Here is a 19,483-nt window from a genome sequence, read left to right as displayed (position 1 = left end):
TGTAATTATAAAACCAAAGTTTAGGTTAAAAATTTTATGTAAGATTTCAGTATAAAACTATATTATTAATAGATTGATAAGTATAATTTAAATTTTTTCAAGTGTCAAACAATTTATTTTTATATTATATAAAAGGTAGGTACCTATGTTTAGTTTTTACATAAACATCAAGTTTTAAATTTTACGTGTAAAAGGTATTTTACAATGTTGTCAAAACAAAAAACTCGTTTTTATTAAAACATGGTTTTCGTGATTTGCAGCATTAATGTTCTGATAGTACGAAATATTCTCCTTTTATCCTATAAATATTAAAGGTAAAATAAATTAGTATCTTTTTCTCATAATTTACAAATTATTTCTAAATATTCCAAATTATCTAAATATTCTCTAATCCTTAAAATATGTTCAAATATGCAAAAAACACATTTTCTTATGGACTGTGTCAAATGAATCGTCCACATTTTTAACTCTATAATACAGCATTAACTCAATATTTAACGATATTATGTAAAACATATAAATCTGGACTTTACTAATTATTAACTGGACGATATTTTATCACGTTTTTAAACAAATAAACAGCAATGACAAAAATTACAAAATATTCCAAAGTAAAAATAACTGTCTTAAAAAAAACAACAATTTTTGTTTTATTATTGTTCTTCAATATTATATACAAACATATTATAATGTCATCATAACTTACAATCAACAGTTTGTGCATTAAATTTTGGCAAACAAAAATATAATAATTATAATTATAATATATTATATTAATATAATGTTGATGAAATTAAAATAATAATAAAAAAAAATTATTACACAAAATCAAACATACACAACCTTAGTTTTAATAAGAGCATGGCGATGACAAATCATCCACCAGAGACCCACTCACTCACATTATTTGTGTATTCATATTTTAAAAGTATACATATTAAATAAATATAATAATTTAATATTAGTTTTCTGGTGTCCGTTAGGTGTTGGTATGATACAATAACAATAGAATCTTATTAGATAAGGCATCAATATGATAATCGTAAATATTGGACCATCACATCACTAATGAATATTACGAGCATACTAATAATGAATAGTAATAATTTTTTTTTTACTAAATTTTATTAGACATTTAGATAATGTTTATATTGTACATGTAGGTACTGTCTATAGTATTATATGTATAAATATTGTAGGTTTTAATAATATCAATAATAATGAACGAAACTGCACAGGATTTATAAACAAAAATAAAAATAATTATAGTAAGAGAAACATTATAAAATAGAAATTAGTCTAAATAAACATTTGACTAGATCCTTAAAAAAAAAGAACCTGAAGATGTTTATACAGAACTTGTATGTAATCGTTGTCTACATGGATATTTCTTTTTTTGAAAATCGTTGTTCTCACAGTAAAAATTATAATACATAAATATATACCTATATATATATCCTCTAGAAAGCTCTAAAGTTAAAAGTCAATCTCACGTGATGATAATATTTAATCGATGTTGTCTTAAATGTAAAAACAAATAGTATTATTTTTCTTTATTTATTTTTAAAAACTACTTAGATAAAAATTTAAAAGATAATGTAAAATAGGAATGTCGTCTTGATATTAATAATATAATAATTATTATTATTATAATATTCAATCTGCTTGGGGACATGGTCAGACTTAAATTGTCAATGTGCCGAACACAATCACACTAAACTGTCATAGCTGACAAGTTAAGTAGAATAGTATTTTTTTATTTTCTATTTTATTTGTTTATCATAACACACTCTGCCAACTAACTGGCCTCCTTTGTCTGTTCTTTTTGATAAGCTATAGGTGATTGTATGGCTTTAAGGAAGTCCTGTTGCGTCTGAAGTATTTGCCTGAGGTTCTGCAACCATTCAGAACGCGATTCAGCACTGTGCGCATGACACACAAACCATAGCGGAGGCCTCTTGGGGTCGGTGGATTTGATAATGAAAGATCCATCAGACGAATCATCAGACGAATTACTGCTGGATGAACCGTGCCTCTCATCCAGGGTCATTTTGTTCACCTGAAACACATTAATATGATAAGATTTATAGCCATATGATTAACAATAAGTTTACTATTTATCAGGATATGGAAATCTTTCATATTTAATATTATACTACAAAACAAATCAAAAACTCATGAATTTTTCATGATGTGATAATATGAAATGAACACTTAAATTAGACATTGTGTAATTTTAGCCATCTAATATATGAAATGCAATTTAAATATTGTAATACAACATAATTAATAATTATGATTGTTATTATTATTTTATTATAAGTAATACACATGGGAAATCATAACCTCCTAATAGCACTAATATGTTTTAATCACATAAAGTGCAAATTTAACACATCAAAAATAAGTATTTACACATATATAAGTGTAACAAAAAATTAGAAATGAATCATAAAAGAAAGTTTTATGAAGTTTTAAAATATTAAATAGAAATTAGATTGCTAATAAATATGCATTGTAAATAAATAATCACGTATTGTTATAAAATAAATATGAATGTAACTCATAATAAATCATATTTTCATACGAAATAAATTCTACAAATTTTTTTATGAAATCGACTTTATTGCAATATTATATTGAAGTATAATATTTTGTTTATTCGTTTTTATATAAAAATTGACAGTGAAAACTATTCTTGTAAAACAAAATATGAAAATAATTAATTGTATCTAAATCGATAAGAAAACAATACATGAAACATTAGGTTTCTGTTTTCGTTTCATAAAAAAGTGTACACTTGATGAATTTTTTTAGTACTCTACGATGTGTAAAACGAATAGGTTTTATCTTATGAAATAGCACCTCACTATTTTGTTAACATTTTAATGTCTTAAATTTTTTTTAAGCAAAAAAAGATCGTAGACGATTTTTTACCTGAATGTGCGCCTTGTAAACGTACACTGGACTGCTGAACTGCGCCTTTTTACGCATTTCTTCACTGAGAATTATACTCTGTTCGAACAGGAATACGTGCAGGTCCTTGAGCGGTGGTACTCTGTTCGGATTGCAACTCGGGCCCTCGGCGCACGTCAACATGCCATGCAACAGTAGCTTGCCCTGAGCGGTGATTTTGCCCTAAAACGGTTAATGATAGGTTAATATAAATCGTTTTTATCACGATTTTGTTTGGATTGGATTATGGTAAAATCCGAAAAGCCGAACTTATAAGGATGGGAAATTAAGGCCAGAATAACATGATATAAGAATTGAGCGTAACTAACACATTCCAAAAAGTCGATTTACCGAAAAGGTATTATTATTATGTTGATATATTTTAGAAAGTATCTACCCCAGATATTGGTGTAAAGCGATAGACGAGTTGTACAAGGTAATTCATGTACATAACTACACAAAGTCAATAAAATGCCAATAAAGGCATGTATCCACTATCCAGGGAAGAGAGTAAATTAATATTTTGAGTCATAATCATATTTAAGTTCTTTAAATTTTTATACAATAAAATTTTTTAATTTTTTAGTTTTTTTTTTTTGAAAATTCTAAAACAAATGATTTTTTCGAAAATTATCAAATTTTAAAGCAGTACCTAGTAAATTATACAGCAATAGGTAAGTAACTTACAGTAAATTACGTGACGTTAAAAACAACACTGTTTAAAAATGCATTATCAAGACTTAAAATTAGGTAAAAAAATCTTTTGAGAAACGCATACCTATATATTTGCCAAGAATGTGATTAGGTATACATTGATAAAAGAACCACAGTGTTTATAAGGACCGCAGAGTTACCAAGTCTGTGATTGTATATAATAGGTATATAATGTACTCACGTCAAAACCTTGCAACCGACCAACGTCCATCATGTCGTTGGCTGCTTTGGGCACTACTTGCATGACGTGCATAGCTTGCCGAAGGGCTTCCATCTCGTCTGCCAACCTAGCCCGCTCCGTGTACTTGAACATGTCCCGCAAAAGCAGCTGGTATTTCATAATCCTCTGGACAGGTTTGATGAGGATGTCACTAAGCTGGAGTTTGTGTCCTAGGAACTGACGCATTTCCTATAAAAAAAACGACAAAACAGCTGTTAGATCATATTATAGTGGTATATTTTATGGTCGACCGTATATAGATAAAGCAGACAAAAATATAAAATGGTTATAATTTAAAACATATTTTGATTTTTATACCACCAATATTTTAGTATTACGCTTTAGTGACTGTATTATTAAAATCAGATATAATATTATTTTTCTCGAGCTTATCTATATAAATACTTTAATTTATTTATGGCAGACGTTATTACCTCGAAATAATCATTGTGATCAGAAACGAGGTATTCGGAAACTGGCTTGTTTTGACAGTAAACTACGTACATCAAAAGCTTGCGTTCGTATTTTTTGAACAACTTGCCGAGCTCGTGCGGTCGGGTGAGACATCGCTCAACGGCCGCCAGGAATACACTGTAAAAAATTAAAAATACCAAAAAATTATAAAGTGAAAATACCAAAAATTGAAATTCACTTATGCATAATTCATATCTATTGAGTAGATGATGCACTAAAAATATCAGCGCACTTCCGAAATAATTTATTTCATCAACAATTAAGTAATAAAATTAAGAATTAAAGATATTAAAAAAAAAAATACAGGCATCTTGATAATTATTCGGTTGAATATTTAAAATTATAATATAGTCAATCGTTATTTTGTATATGAAACTAGACCTATACAGTATACATGTAAAATACGGAAATAAATAAGAACACGTCATAAGACACAATTTAAATAATATGATGACTGACTTAAATATCCAAAGATATTTTAAAATATTTAATTATTTGAATAAAATGTAATTAAAAAAAAATATATGTCATTTATTATGATAAAAAAATATTATATACATATGTGTATGTATCTAAATCTACTGTAACTAAAATAAATCAAAAATGTAAAATAACTTACTCTCTATGCCATTCGTAGATGAGTTCGATGTTACCGAAGATCATTTTGTCTTTGCCAGACTTCAAGTCCTCAGGCATAGGGATGTCACAGCCAGCGGCCTCGGGATCTCTCATCACGGTCATGTAGCCTTCGACCACTAGAGAGAGGTCTCTGACGTAGTCTCGTTCGGTCTCTACCAGCTCTCTCATTACATACTCCCGTTTATGTAACGCGTCTTCGCACTCGACGACGTCGTTTTTCAGTCTCGACTCACCGCTTATCTTGTCGGAGGAAAAGTTGGTGGAGTTGATGGTAGAGGCAGCGGCAGCGGCGGCGGCGGCGGCTGCAGCGGTGGTGGTGTGTTGTTCCTATAAAACAGTTTACGATTCAGACAAGAAAACTAGAAGGAAAGAAGGAATAAACAAAAACAAAAAGACAAGCCGTGCACAAGAAATAGGTAACTACTGCGATTGCATACACACATACATACACACAACACTAAACTCTAAGAAATACATCAATTTATCTATATAATCTATATAATGAATTCAATCTACATAAAAATGTTCACTCTCAAAATTCACCATTCTATCTTTGACGATCTGTTCGATTTCAGCCAAGTCGGCCGAAGACGAGGCCGTCACTTCTGCTGACAGTCCCGAAGTCTGAAGAACAACAAACACATCGTGGTTTTGTCAGTTATTACAAAACATTATATAATACACATACACATAATAAAGTCGTCATGATCACGAAACAATAAATAAACTAAACTATAATATAACATGGAACTTTTAGATACCCCCTATCACTGTATATAAGCGAAAACCTGAAGAGGGCTTATATAATCACTTCCAACAATTTTAAAGAACAGGCTTACTCTTGAAACATACGATGATGATTTATTATTTATCCATCAGAATTTTTACTTACATTAAAAAAAGTTCTCTCTACCTACGCCAAATCTTTTATATTGGTACGAAACAATTTGGTACTTATAATAAAATCCCCAACATTTAAAAAAAAAGCTATAGTTGCACCTATGAAGATTGCCTAACGCGCGTATAAAACATAATACTATAAAAGTGTATTATACGATTATGGTACCAATAAAATATTAAGGGTATATTGGTTTAAAATAAATAATCAAGGACATTACATTATTATTATTCATACATCCAAAAATAAAGAAAATTGATATATACTATTGTACAATATTTGTATACTCACTCTTTGTGAAGGGACTGTGGCAGAGTCGGAGGCGTTCACCAAAATCGACTCGGAAATTGGTTTCATGGGTGGCGGCAATTCGAGATCGTCATCCGGTTCTTCACCATTCTGTTCGTCTTCATTCGGCAAAGTTTTGTTGACTTCGCTGACGGGCGACTAAAGAAACAAAACAGCACGCATTAGTATATTTAATATACATATTAAACTTCCCACATTACGAGCGGATTAGAATAATATACTATACGGACTTATTAATTAGTATTAATTTTTACTATGTATATACAAAGTAAAAATCCTGGTTTGAGACTTATAGCACTTAAAAAATGTTAAAATAAAAGCTTTATTTAACACGCAATGTTTTAAACTTTACAAATTTCACATTAAACACATTGTGGTTTGTTATTTACCCACGACGTTTATTATGATAATTTAAATTATTTAATTTTTATACACAAATAACATTGTTTATAAGATTATAACTTATATATGTATATGAAAAAACCGTAGTAGAACATAAATAAACGAGGCGTAATCCTTTTAGAACTTTGAAAAAAAAAAACCATTACTTGAATTATCTTTCGTTAGAATGACTTTGTATAAAATTCTAGGCTATAATATATGTATTAAACATGGACTACATCTCGATAGGCATTCGCCACAAGTCTCGAACTTATAGAGATGAATTATAGATTCATAGCAGATAATAGTATGACGGTAATAGATAAGTGACAATATAGGTATATAAGTATATAGGTATATAGTATTTAATTTTACTTTGTATTTTTTATCCGTTCCCTTTTTGGCCGACGACTGCACGTGGTTTTTGTCGACTTTGCTGCCGTTGCTGAATTTCCTCAATGGTTGTGGGATCCACATCCTCCTGCGGACAAAACGCGTGATGAGTATACGACAAATAAACAAAAATTAAATTATATAATATATACCATGCGCCTATGGTCAGAGATTGCAATACATACATATATATATGTATATATATGAATGTATAACATAATAAACAACCACATATGGTCATAGACTGTAAAACGCGTATTATTATTATCTCAACAAAAACACTACGTCAACTCCGTGTAAAAAAACGCTAAGTAAAAAAAAAAATATATATAAATGCAATAAAATGTGTGATATAAGGTGGAATCTAAGTAAATAGTTTAATGAATAAAATGTATGTATAAATAATTAATTCAAATTTAATAAAAATTGGTTATTTATATTAATTTATAATATGAATTATTTTAACTCAAATTGATCCAATTTTGGTTTACTTAGCCGGAAACAATTTATTTATTGTAATGGTGCTTTCATTATTTATTACATAAACTATTAGTACTTGGCTATACATTTTTTAGACTGAATCTTCCGGCCAAGTAAACCAAAATTGGATCAATTTGAGTTAAAATAATTCATATTATAAATTAATATAAATAACCAATTTTTATTAAATTTGAATTAATTATTTATACATACATTTTATTCATTAAACTATTTACTTAGATTCCACCTTATATCACACATTTTATTGCATTTATATATATTTTTTTTTTTACTTAGCGTTTTTTTACACGGAGTTGACGTAGTGTTTTTGTTGAGATATCATTAGTTTTATTAGGGTCAAGATATTTTTTATTTTTTTTTCCATTATTATGATGTAATGTCTTATTTATAATTTTTTTAAGATGTTTAAACATATCGTTCTGTACAAAAGTACATTTTGTTTCCTATACTTCAGCACCCATTTTAATACTCTATCTGCAGTACACCTACCTTGAACCAGAGGCATTTTTAATTTACCAATTGATCTATTGGTACATTTTTCAATATTTAATAAAATGGAAATAACTGTTTGGATTTTGGATTCTTTCTTTTTAGTGGTACTTCATGTACCGTGTTAATACTGCACTGTTTAATAGTAGTACTATTATAACTTTCAACTACGATTTTAGATTGAGTAGACTCCTGATATTTTTTTTCCTCATATCTCGCGCCTTTTGGAGTTAAGTTACCATTTTTAATGTAGACACAATTCGACACAAATATGAAGACAGTCACAATAAAGTATTATAAATTATAATAAAGACTGTTATAATAATAATTATTATTATAACGACTATATATTATTTAACAATAAAATGCTCAATGGAAAATGATAGATAGTCGATACGGTTAGGTTTGGTGATACCACGTGCATTGAATAATAATATTATGGACACGAGACAATAACGCCGACAACAAGCTCGTACGCAGGACGCGAGACGAAAGAAGAAAGAACGAAATTTCAAATTACGAAAACAGAATGCACCGATACCGATAACTGATAAGCGATTGTGGACCATGTTCGCGTGTTAGTATGTTGTATGTGTCTAGCGGTGGGGGGAAGCAATAGTAGTGGGAGACACACGCCGCCGTCGCAAGAATCCTCTCACTCGTCCCGTCAACATGACGCGTTTAATACGGCAGCCGGCGGCGAAAGTAATATAAAATGATCACTTAAATATCCACAGTTTTTTGATCATAACTAAAATACTATTCAACCGATTCTATTTAAAATTATAAAAGCACGTAGCCTATGATTTTCTCGATCGATTGATATCTCATTCTAACTATTTGGTTCATTTATTAGACCTACAGCCTTTAATAAAGAATACCAAAATATTAACACGTATTAAATGGGAATGTTTAGGTTTCTGTATATATACACGGTCGAGTGCTTCGCCTTCCTTTTTTTTTTACTTAGCTCGCGACACTACCGTGTCGCTGGATAATATATATGGTAATGGGCCGGAGGTTGGGAAATCTCATTGCGGCCCTATAAGGAAACCCAACCGCGGACGGAATATCATCGTCGCAGTGGCGCCGTACGGCGTCGTACACCGCCGAGCAAATCGCCATTATCAAAAAAATATCGCGTTACCGACGAGTTGGTTTTAATAATATACATGTATATATTTATACTAACCTAGGTACCTATATGCGTAACTGCGTAAGTAATATATTTACATATCATCACCAGTAATAAACGTTTGTGCGCGGTGTGAAGAGAAAGTTGTACAAAATACGAATTAATCACACGAGGCAAGTTTAAGTGTAAATACTGCATGAGGAGGGCGCGCACCCATAATATTATAATAAATACTATTTATCTATATAATTAAAACCACGTCGATACAGGACGTACATGATACTTATAAGAAGCGTGGTGGAACGATATGTATATAGTATGTACAAAAAGATACAGGTACATGAACTACGTATAATAACTACGTAATCAAGACTATAAGAACTTTCCGCGGGAAACAATATTTTATATATAGGACAATTGCTGTACGCGTCTTTCTATTATTTTTCATAATTTTGGAATAATATAAAAACGTATATTTTAGTATTTAGGTTCTTGATTGATTTCCTAAATAGTTACTTATTCAAAAAAGTAATAATATTAAAATAGAATACAATAATTATGGATAGGATTTAAATGTTTTATTATTATTATTATTCTTAAAATAATTTTCGTATAATTGAAATCATACATTTTTTAGAGCTGTAAAACACTTTTACAGACAGAACTGATTGTTTTGAACTACTTAAATCTGGAAAAACTATTGTCTAAACTTGCTGTCGGTTCAGCATTTTTAATTATACCTATTATATTAATAAAGGTCATAAAATAAAAAAAACTAAGTGAAGAAAAAAATGTAGGTAGGTGCGCATGTTACGACATTAAACCCCATACTAAAGCTGGATATCGCCGGACTTCGATTTTATTGCGCCAACAGATTAATTAAACTACACCATTACAGACTATTTCTAATTATTAAGAGTATGGAAATTCAAATTACTATATTGTCCAATAATATAATAGACAACAATTGCTACTTAATATTATACCTGAAGGTATTAAATTTAAATAAAAATCATGCATGTAAAATGTTAAAATAAAATTCCAAAAATTGCTTCAATATATGATATTAAAACAAAAATGTGACTTTAAAATCGTCAAAATATGAATGCAGAATGCAAAATAAAAAACTTTTTACTCTAATTCAAAAACATATGAAATGTAGGGTATGTTATAAAATGAGCATAACGTAGGAGCTTCAGAAAACATTGTTAATAATAATATCAAATTCAGTTCCATATATAAATAGGTATATGATAAACTAAGTATACAGGGAGATCCATTTAAGTGGGTACACTAATTATCTCGAAAAGTATTAACTTTTTTTGATTTTTTTGTTTTTAATAAACTTCTAGATTTATGTTTTTCTAAAACACATCATATCTCATTAGTTATTACGTTTTCATTCTACGGGTGACATATTTTATACGTATATATTTGATTTTGCAATATCATAAAATTGAGTTAATTATGTATTCAAAACGGTACATGTATACTTAAATATAGGTAAAATGTAGAACAATATAATATAGAAGCTATTAACTTATTCAGAAGAAATATTAACAAGATACGTTAAGCTCAGGTAGGTTACAACCTAATTAAAATCTGAAGCCTATAAAATATAAATATTGTAAATCGATACAAAATTAAAATGGGTATCAGTTTAATATTATTTAAAAATACATCAATATTGATTTACAGACATTATAATTATTGTGATTAAAAAATTTTATTCGAAACAATAGATTAGTGGTGCTGTGCGTGCAGCGGCGATTCCCCCTCCTCCCATGGTAAAATAATTTGATTGCAGCCACTGCGGTGCACAGCATAATTTAAATGAATCATTTGTGAGTTTATGATGACGAGTTGTAAAAATCAGAAAGTCACAAATATACCTACCTAATATATTACTTTATATTTTATCATGTGAAAAACTGACAATTGGTAAGCCGGATCAACAAATTGTGTATATTTTCAGAACATTCGAATGGGATTAAAAGTACCAAGTAAGCAAACAAAATACAAAATATATATAAACATTGGTTGCCAGACAGCAGCCCACCATATAATATTATGTCAACCGATATCGATTATTACTTATGTACTTGAGAAATTGTAATGTACAAACTCGAAGTATCGAACCTATATAAATCGATCACACAAAATAATAATGAATCCTATAATTACTCAAAATATAATTTCGGGTTTCTAGTTAAAAAAAATTGTAAATTTTAATGATACTATGAAAATAGCTATATGTAGATATTAATATAATTTATTAAATAAAAGAAATATTTTTTGATAGTTATTTGATAATAAATATTACACATTATTAAATATGTTATCACGTCCTATTATAAGAACATCTGTTGCGAGCGCTACCTATAGTAACAACTCGTGAATTATATATATTATGAATTATGAATGTAAATAATTATATGGGGTAAATTTTCGAATCCCGTCAGCAAACATAAAATATCTTAATTTGTGACCATGAGCATAATATAAAAGTATATTTAACACATAATAATATATTATTATACGATTTATAAGCGATGGAAAATTATATGTGAGTGCGGCCTGCATTACGATGTGGGACATGCGTGGTATATATTATATTTAGGCATTAATAGACGAATCGATCGATACAATATATTATAATTGTACTTTAATAAAATAGCATAGTCTGCAGTGATTGTGCGAGATTAAAAATCATTACGTACCCGCTAAAGACACGTCTTTTGGTCACCGGTGAGTTATTGCAAACCAAAGATGTTGTAACGGCAGCGGAGGCATTATCCACACATTCTCCCGAGGTGGTTTCTGAAAAAAAGAAAATATACGAATTGCAATTAGTATTTAGTACAAATATTTATAATCACATTACGTACAATAATAATATACAACAATCACAGGTCGACCGAAGTGATGCAGGATGGATAAATAGGCGCTGTATTGTTATACAACTATTTCGTCGGTTGACAAAAGAGTAAAAACTGCATCGAAAACGGGAATCACGTTTGGCTTACTTAATGTCAATCATTTGAAAAAAAAATAGAAAATACAATATACTGACGGAAACCACAAAGTATTTAATTTATTTGCGGACAACCGCAGTATGCTATCGTGGAGTAATATTCCAAAAACCTATGCGCAAAAAGTAAATATAGCGAGGGGGAAACATTCCCTATCTAGACGGAGTATACTGAATAGTGAAGTGAGTGCGACGATGACTATGCTATGACCTATTGACTACAACTACTTCAGAAGCCAATAATAATAATAAAACAATCTCAATTATTGTACCGAATGTGTATGCGGAAGGTTAGCCAAATAATAATAAAACAAACAAATCAGCCAAAGTCAAATTGTGTTTATTATTAAATTATATTAACGAATTATTGTTCTAGCATTGAAAAGTCTAACTACAATTGATACACAAATTTAAATTTAAATTTAATTTCACGAATAATTTTAGGTATTTATAGGAATGTATATTATTATCATTATAAGTTAGGTATATAACATATTATAATTAATGATTTGACAAGTTTTGAAGTGGTTTGACATTATCAAGTGAAAACATTGTTTGTTACCAAAGAATCATCGATGATTCACCACCACGATTTAAGTTATACTGCAGCAGTTAACACAGTAGCAAAACGATACTTTGTGCTGTATCTTCTGAAATGAGTCATTTGACACTCGATATTAGTTTGTACTACTACTGCTTGCAATGGCTATTTTTATATGCGATAAATGCGTGTTATCAAGTAATGTATAATTTTATTATTATTAGGTAGCATAAAATACATTACAAAAACATGCTGAAGTAATTAATTAACCACGTAGGCGCGTGCGATAGTATTTTAAGTTTGTGGACATACTATTATGTATAGGTATATCTAGATATCGTTAAGCTGGTTTTATAATAATAAGGCATAGGCTAAAACAAAGGTATATCTTAAAAATTTATCACAATTTAAATATTACACTTAGGTAAATAGACATTAATTAAAGACCTTGGATATTTAAAATAATTAGTTAATTCAATACACTATCATTTTGCCTCATGGTGTGTAAGCTAAAATATTTGTTCTTGCAAATTTTCGATAATTCCTGCGAATCTCCCTTCAGTCGTGTTCCCAGGAATGGATCGAGATATAGGTAATAAGTCAATACACCTATACCTGAGAGCGATTATTTGAACGTTACATTTTTTAACCTACAGTATGCAATTAGATTATATTGTTGAAGTTTTTCATAAAAATCTAGTCTATATAATATAAGAATTTTATACGCACGCTTAGCGCCCTAGCCCCCATGGTATACTTGTCGTCTCCAAAATCTATATAATACATAATATAGTACCTACCTACCTAAGTAATATTATAATTGAATTTATTTTTTATCTTTCTCATATTTTCAATAATAATAATAATATAATATGTAACGACGGTGGGTGGCGAACCCTGGAGGTAATTTAAAAATGTACGAGTTATTCTTTATTATTATTATACCACGTTTACATAGGTAGTTATTGAAGTGTTATACATCGATTTTATTATGATGTAAAGTACGGTTATTGATTTTTTGGTTTGCTATAGTATTGCAGCAATACTAATACCAAACTTATAAAATATAAGCCAACATTAGTCTTGCCGTCCCCAGTATCAGTTCCGGACATATATATATGGTATATTATCATTTATAGCGTAGGTTGATATAATGTTTTGTGACTGTGGAGATTTTTGAATGTCAACCATATTATTACAGATTACTCCATTTAAATATTCTACACATTTTGATATACAAATATAAAACGTTTTGAACCATTGTTAGCCTGATATATCATCAACGTATTTATGAGTATTTAAAAATAATAATGCACACGACAATCTCGCGGAGTTACGAAACCACATTGATATCAACGTTTTCAAAAATACTTTGCTGAATTGTTTTTCTATTTTCTTTTTAAAAATTATATAAATGAGTTTAAGCAAAACCACAATCATTGAATCGAAAAATCTTCTAAAATAAGGATAAATTTTCGTACCCGTAAGTTTGATAAATCATAATAATTATAATCGATGATTAAAAAATTACTTATTGTATTATTATAATTATTATTATGCGGTATACTTTTAAAACAACAATATAATTTTTAATCAGTATAAAACTGATATGATTTGTACACAACAAAACTTTGAACTATTACACATAACAATAATAATATTAAGTGGTTTCTAAATCAAAAAAATTAGTCTATCCCGTAACGACTAACGACGAAAAGTAGGTAGAGCGCTAACGTACAGCAATACGACTATGGAGTTTAAAATATCTTTCTCTTCCGTTAACCCGTTGCGCTATTTGTTTACCAATAATGGTATTTTGATTTTTGAGTCAATAAGTTGTATAATATCGTCACTGAGAGGTTATGCATAATACAATTAAAAAAGTAATAACATTACACAATTAATAACCGTTATATAGACCAAGACCATGAATATGCCAAAGAGCGAAAATAACGTCGTTTCTTTTTGCAAAAAATTATTTGAAAAGATTTATGATGTAGGTACCTATAATATATTACCTGCATAGTCGTTAAGTGTAATTATAATCTATATAGGACATGGGTATTATTATTATTATTATGATTATTCATTTATTAATATAAATATTAAATATACATATATAGATTAAATATACTTTTTAAATGTTATGTCCAATGCTATATATATATAATACAATTGCAATAGCGGTAAAGGCAGTTACATTTAAATATAATTACTTTGTCAGTATATTAAACAGCCCACGGTAGGTGTATTTCTCTATAATGGTCGTTGCGTTTATAGAATAAATGATGCATTTATACAATATAACTACTACTTAATGCCTATAATAAAACCCTCTAATGTTATTATGCAAATGCGTACCTACGTGGAGCGTCGAGGGCGAGGTCTTAGAGGCGAGATCGACAACCGTCTGTTACAAAAACGAAACTACTTAACTATAATTAATACACATAATATAGTTTGTAGTCAATATTATTACGGTATGTATATACCGACGTCGAAAATATAAGTAACATAACAATATACATTATATATTTCGCTTCCGCGGATAACGAGTATTGACCATTTTTTTCCGACTTTGAAATGCCCACAACTCTGGAGAACGGTGAGTGCGTGATCGATGTAGGATGGATTCGTAGAGAATATCGAACAATGTAATAAACTACGTGTATAATATAATGCCATTGCGCCACACGTCGTTATTCTGAAGAATAAATGGCAGCGAAATAGTATACAGAACCTTGTATAGCACAAAAGATTCCGCGCGTATATTTTCCACATTCTCAGCTAGACCGTCTCCGACGGAAGTATAATACTATGTAATACGAATTTGAATTATTAGAAAAATTTCGGCCTCGAAGCCTGCAGCGGTGTATAAAATATATTATGTATTGTGTCTATACAGTAGTCCAGCGGCAGCGTTGACCGCCAATCGGCGAAGTGAGCAGGGCCAAACGGTGCTTCTCTATTGCGGCACATAATCTGTTTTTTACACGGTACAATACTGCTAACGATAAATTTATTTTTCTCGAGGCTGATCGTATTATATGAAAAAATGCACGTCACGGGATTTGAAAAATTGACCGCTTGTTACGTTTTTTTTTCCGGCGCCCTTGTGTATGGCACGAGATGAGGTCTATCGCCATGTTATTTATTATTATAGTTATATGAGAGTTTTCGAATTTTAGCACGAATTGTGGGTGGTGGATGATGTGAAAGTCCGCCGACGACACGCACGGGGTGATCCATTATAATTGCGTTAGGATATAAATATAATAATGTATAAAAAGGGGAGATTTTTTCCTCTAGCGTCGCGAAAATTAACGTTATGAAAACTATTTTTTCAGACCTTCAGTATATAAATATAATATATAGGCGTATAATAAATAGATTGTTTGTGGGTTTATGTATTCGTTGTGGTCGCATTGTTAGAAATGTAAACAAAAAAAATGACGCAGTTTTATACCTGTAAATTATATGACGAGTAAACGACATTACGGCACAATTACGGCGGAGGAACGTATATAGGAAATATTCTTCTCAGTTCTTTGCCGCCGAGATTATTATGTTATCGCATCACTATACGTATAGTAATAAACATGGCCGGATACCCGCTACTCACGGGAACTTGGATAAAAAGATACTGCAAACCGTATAGTGGTAAGTTTATTTGCCATTCACACATAATACACAGTCCAGTCGAAGGCGATTGGCGCGTTTGTCGATAAATATTCGATAAATCTCATGTACACAAAACACAGAGCGAACGATAACCGTTAGTGTGTTCATTACACAACGTTTAATATTTTTACTGTGTTACACAATAATATACAATATATACTTGTATGAGAATTAATATAAAATACTACATTCCATCAAGTATATACAAATAGTTGAATCGAAAGACACAGGCTTCTATAGGAGGAAAACAATTTAAAATGAGCACAACTATGATACAGAATCGTTTTTATAAATATAATAATATATAATATACGACACTTAAGTTATTATGCACCTAACATTTAATATTTGCAATAAATTATCACCCACACGGTCAACGCGAACATTATTAAATCATACAAATTCATATACGAATAAATAATTTATATACATTATACAATATACATTATACAATTATATCTGAATAAGTATACTGCTGTGTATTATAATATTATAATCAGTTTTCCAAGTGCACTCAACATATAGTTCGAGTTATCTCGTGGAATATATTCTATGATGGCGCCCTAATGGAAAGTGCATGCAATTTTTTTATTCGAAACACCGTTTAAAAAAATGACCGGATGTTTGTCGTATTTTTAGTATGTTGCTAGAGTGTTTTAAAAATATATGTCAGCCTTTTTCAAGCGATATCTATATATGTATAATAGAATTCGAATGGTAATTGCGTAAATGCATACAGTACAGAGTTAAGTATATTGCAGTGCAATAATTAATCTAGTTTGCAGAAAATGTCGAACCATATGTCACTGACATTACAGTATAATTTAGTATTTTATACTACGATAATACAATGTGTAAAAGTATGTAGATACGTGTTAACAGCGAAATCGTCATTTCGAGCCGGGTTTGTTTTTTTGTCACTATCCTCAATCATTATTCAAACATCGTATACCTATACTATTACATCATAATGCGAACAACAACGCGAATATAGATCGATCAACGTATAATCCACTATTGTTCATTCTGATAGGTATGTATTATACTACGACAGTATGGCACATATAATGAGGCTTTGACTGCAGAGTGTAATATAATAATATATTCATCATATTTGATGATAAATGTTTTTTGCAGGAATATAATACCGTTTGCCAAGTGCAGCGCAAAAAGTTCTGTTTAGCCGAGAAACGAATTTATCTAATATTATTACAAGTAAATGAAGATGTTATACTGTGGTAGGACGTGATCACGAATATATACTACGGTTCAAACGTTTTTGTTCTAAAAAAATCGAATACGCATTTTTGACTGGTACACTTTTTTTTTGTATTTTTAAAATAAATTGTTTTGTGTCAATTAATTAAGTAATGTTTGTTGGTTTTTAGGTTATTTTTAATTTCATGATCGGAAGCAGTTAGAACCGTTTTCTAGAAATATTGATGTTTAAATATAAAATAGTGAACAAATAGTTTTGTATAAATAAGCATTTAAAGTTTAGACGAAGTGAGATAAAATGGCGAGGGGTAAAAAAGTTATGGTCCATTAGGCTTGCGCTCATCTATACATAATAGCTTTAATGCTATAATCAAAAACTGTTCAATATACGATATTCTTTATGTCAACATTATTAGAAAATATATTGTATTCGAAGTGAAACTAAAAATATAGATCGTCGTTAATTTTTTTTTTTTAAGCCAAAACCTACTAAATGATTTTAAAAAATAGTGTATAGCGTATTATACTCAAAATACATTAAATTGTATCGCAAAAGTTATTATTTTAAAAACGTATAAATTGACTTGAACATTATTACCTATAGTATAGGTCCTATACCTAACCTAAACATAGTTGATTTGCTAATGAAACAATATCCTGCGTATATGATGTATATTTAATAACAGCGTTTAATATATAATATAGGTATATATATTAATATATCATTATAAAATCAAAACTGTAGGGGGAACAATTTTTATCTCCCTAGGAATGCACGAGTGTACCTCAGATAGTTTAATATTATAATACTATAGAGTGGGCATTATTTTATGTACTTATATGTGTGTGTACCATTCATTGACTTTAGACATGTTGTGGCAGAGGTCAACATTAATCAATTAGTCTAAAGTTTTTTTTGGTATGCTTTGAAAAATCGATAGTAGGTATAATACATTATTCTCGATTTCAAAACATGGGTATACAATATCATAAATATAATGCGCTCCGCCTTAGGTCATCCACACTAAATAAATTGCAAAAACAACTATAAAAAATAGCTTCCACTTCTTCATACTTTTCTATAATATTTTGACTTTAATCTAGCAACACAACCGACGTTTTAAAACAATTATGCGAACAAACCCCGAGAAGGGGTAGGAGGGTAGTCGATTTTTGGACAATTCGATGAAAATTGTTTTTAAAAGTACACATGATGTATGAAATGTAGAGATGATAAGCTAATAAATTGAGAAATAAGAACAATTTACATAAAAATAAATCTTACACGGGAACCTGACACCGAAAATACTCGTAATTGGTATTGAGGCAGGTTTTAGAAAGTCATAATTTAGAATGCCGAGTTTTAGAATATAACTCTTAGAAACACTATGTTTTAGAAAATAAAACTTTTAGAATTTCAATTTTTAGAAAAAATTTTTTACTGTTTACTCGTATATAAAATGTTTTCTAATAATTCTTTAACAATAAAAATAAATATAATAATTGTTAATACTTATTAATTATTAACAATAGCTCTCATAAATTTATCTAAATTAGAATTAGAATTATTAATTATTCGTTTACATATTTGCAATAAGTTTTGTTCCGTGTTTCTTTGTACTTTTTTCTCATGAATATCATTAAAATAAAAATTTGATAACGATTATCGATTAACAAAGCATTATGTTTATAAATATTTTGCATTTTGATATTTCCCGTCTTCGATCAAACATTAACTATATAATTACAAATTTGGAAAAGTATCTATTATAAAGTATAATTTCTACATTCTGTATCGTAAATTCTATTAAAAAATAAGACAGCATTTTATTTAAAAACTGTACGTTTTATTTATTTTATTTTATTTTCGAAAAGATGCATCCAAATCCTCGTAATTCGACATT

The 19,483-nt window shown here is 29.4% G+C and overlaps 1 protein-coding gene across 4 annotated transcripts in view; it reads right to left on the bottom strand.

The window, feature by feature from the left end:
* Window positions 1-626: 626 nt before the first annotated feature.
* trio (trio Rho guanine nucleotide exchange factor) overlaps window positions 627-19,483 on the bottom strand; it is a 118,478-nt gene continuing 99,621 nt past the window's right edge. For 3 of the 4 annotated variants that reach the window (XM_015511720.2, XM_015511723.2, XM_015511724.2), the window contains 9 exons: window positions 11,829-11,928; window positions 6,966-7,071; window positions 6,192-6,347; window positions 5,546-5,626; window positions 4,983-5,329; window positions 4,324-4,480; window positions 3,851-4,078; window positions 2,938-3,138; window positions 627-2,059 (listed from right to left, as the gene is read on the bottom strand). In XM_015511720.2, the coding sequence (XP_015367206.1) occupies window positions 1,799-2,059; window positions 2,938-3,138; window positions 3,851-4,078; window positions 4,324-4,480; window positions 4,983-5,329; window positions 5,546-5,626; window positions 6,192-6,347; window positions 6,966-7,071; window positions 11,829-11,928 (1,637 nt within the window). In that variant the 3' untranslated portion in view covers window positions 627-1,798. The remainder of the gene's footprint in view (window positions 2,060-2,937; window positions 3,139-3,850; window positions 4,079-4,323; window positions 4,481-4,982; window positions 5,330-5,545; window positions 5,627-6,191; window positions 6,348-6,965; window positions 7,072-11,828; window positions 11,929-19,483) is intronic. The other variant, XM_015511722.2, reaches the window with a different exon arrangement.

The sequence above is a fragment of the Diuraphis noxia genome, unplaced genomic scaffold, assembly GCF_037042655.1.
Source record: "Diuraphis noxia isolate RWA-SAM2 unplaced genomic scaffold, SU_Dnox_SAM2 contig0002, whole genome shotgun sequence".
NCBI classification, from domain to species: domain Eukaryota; kingdom Metazoa; phylum Arthropoda; class Insecta; order Hemiptera; family Aphididae; genus Diuraphis; species Diuraphis noxia.
Note: the sequence above shows the minus strand (reverse complement) of the source record. Positions and strands in the feature narration are given on the sequence as shown.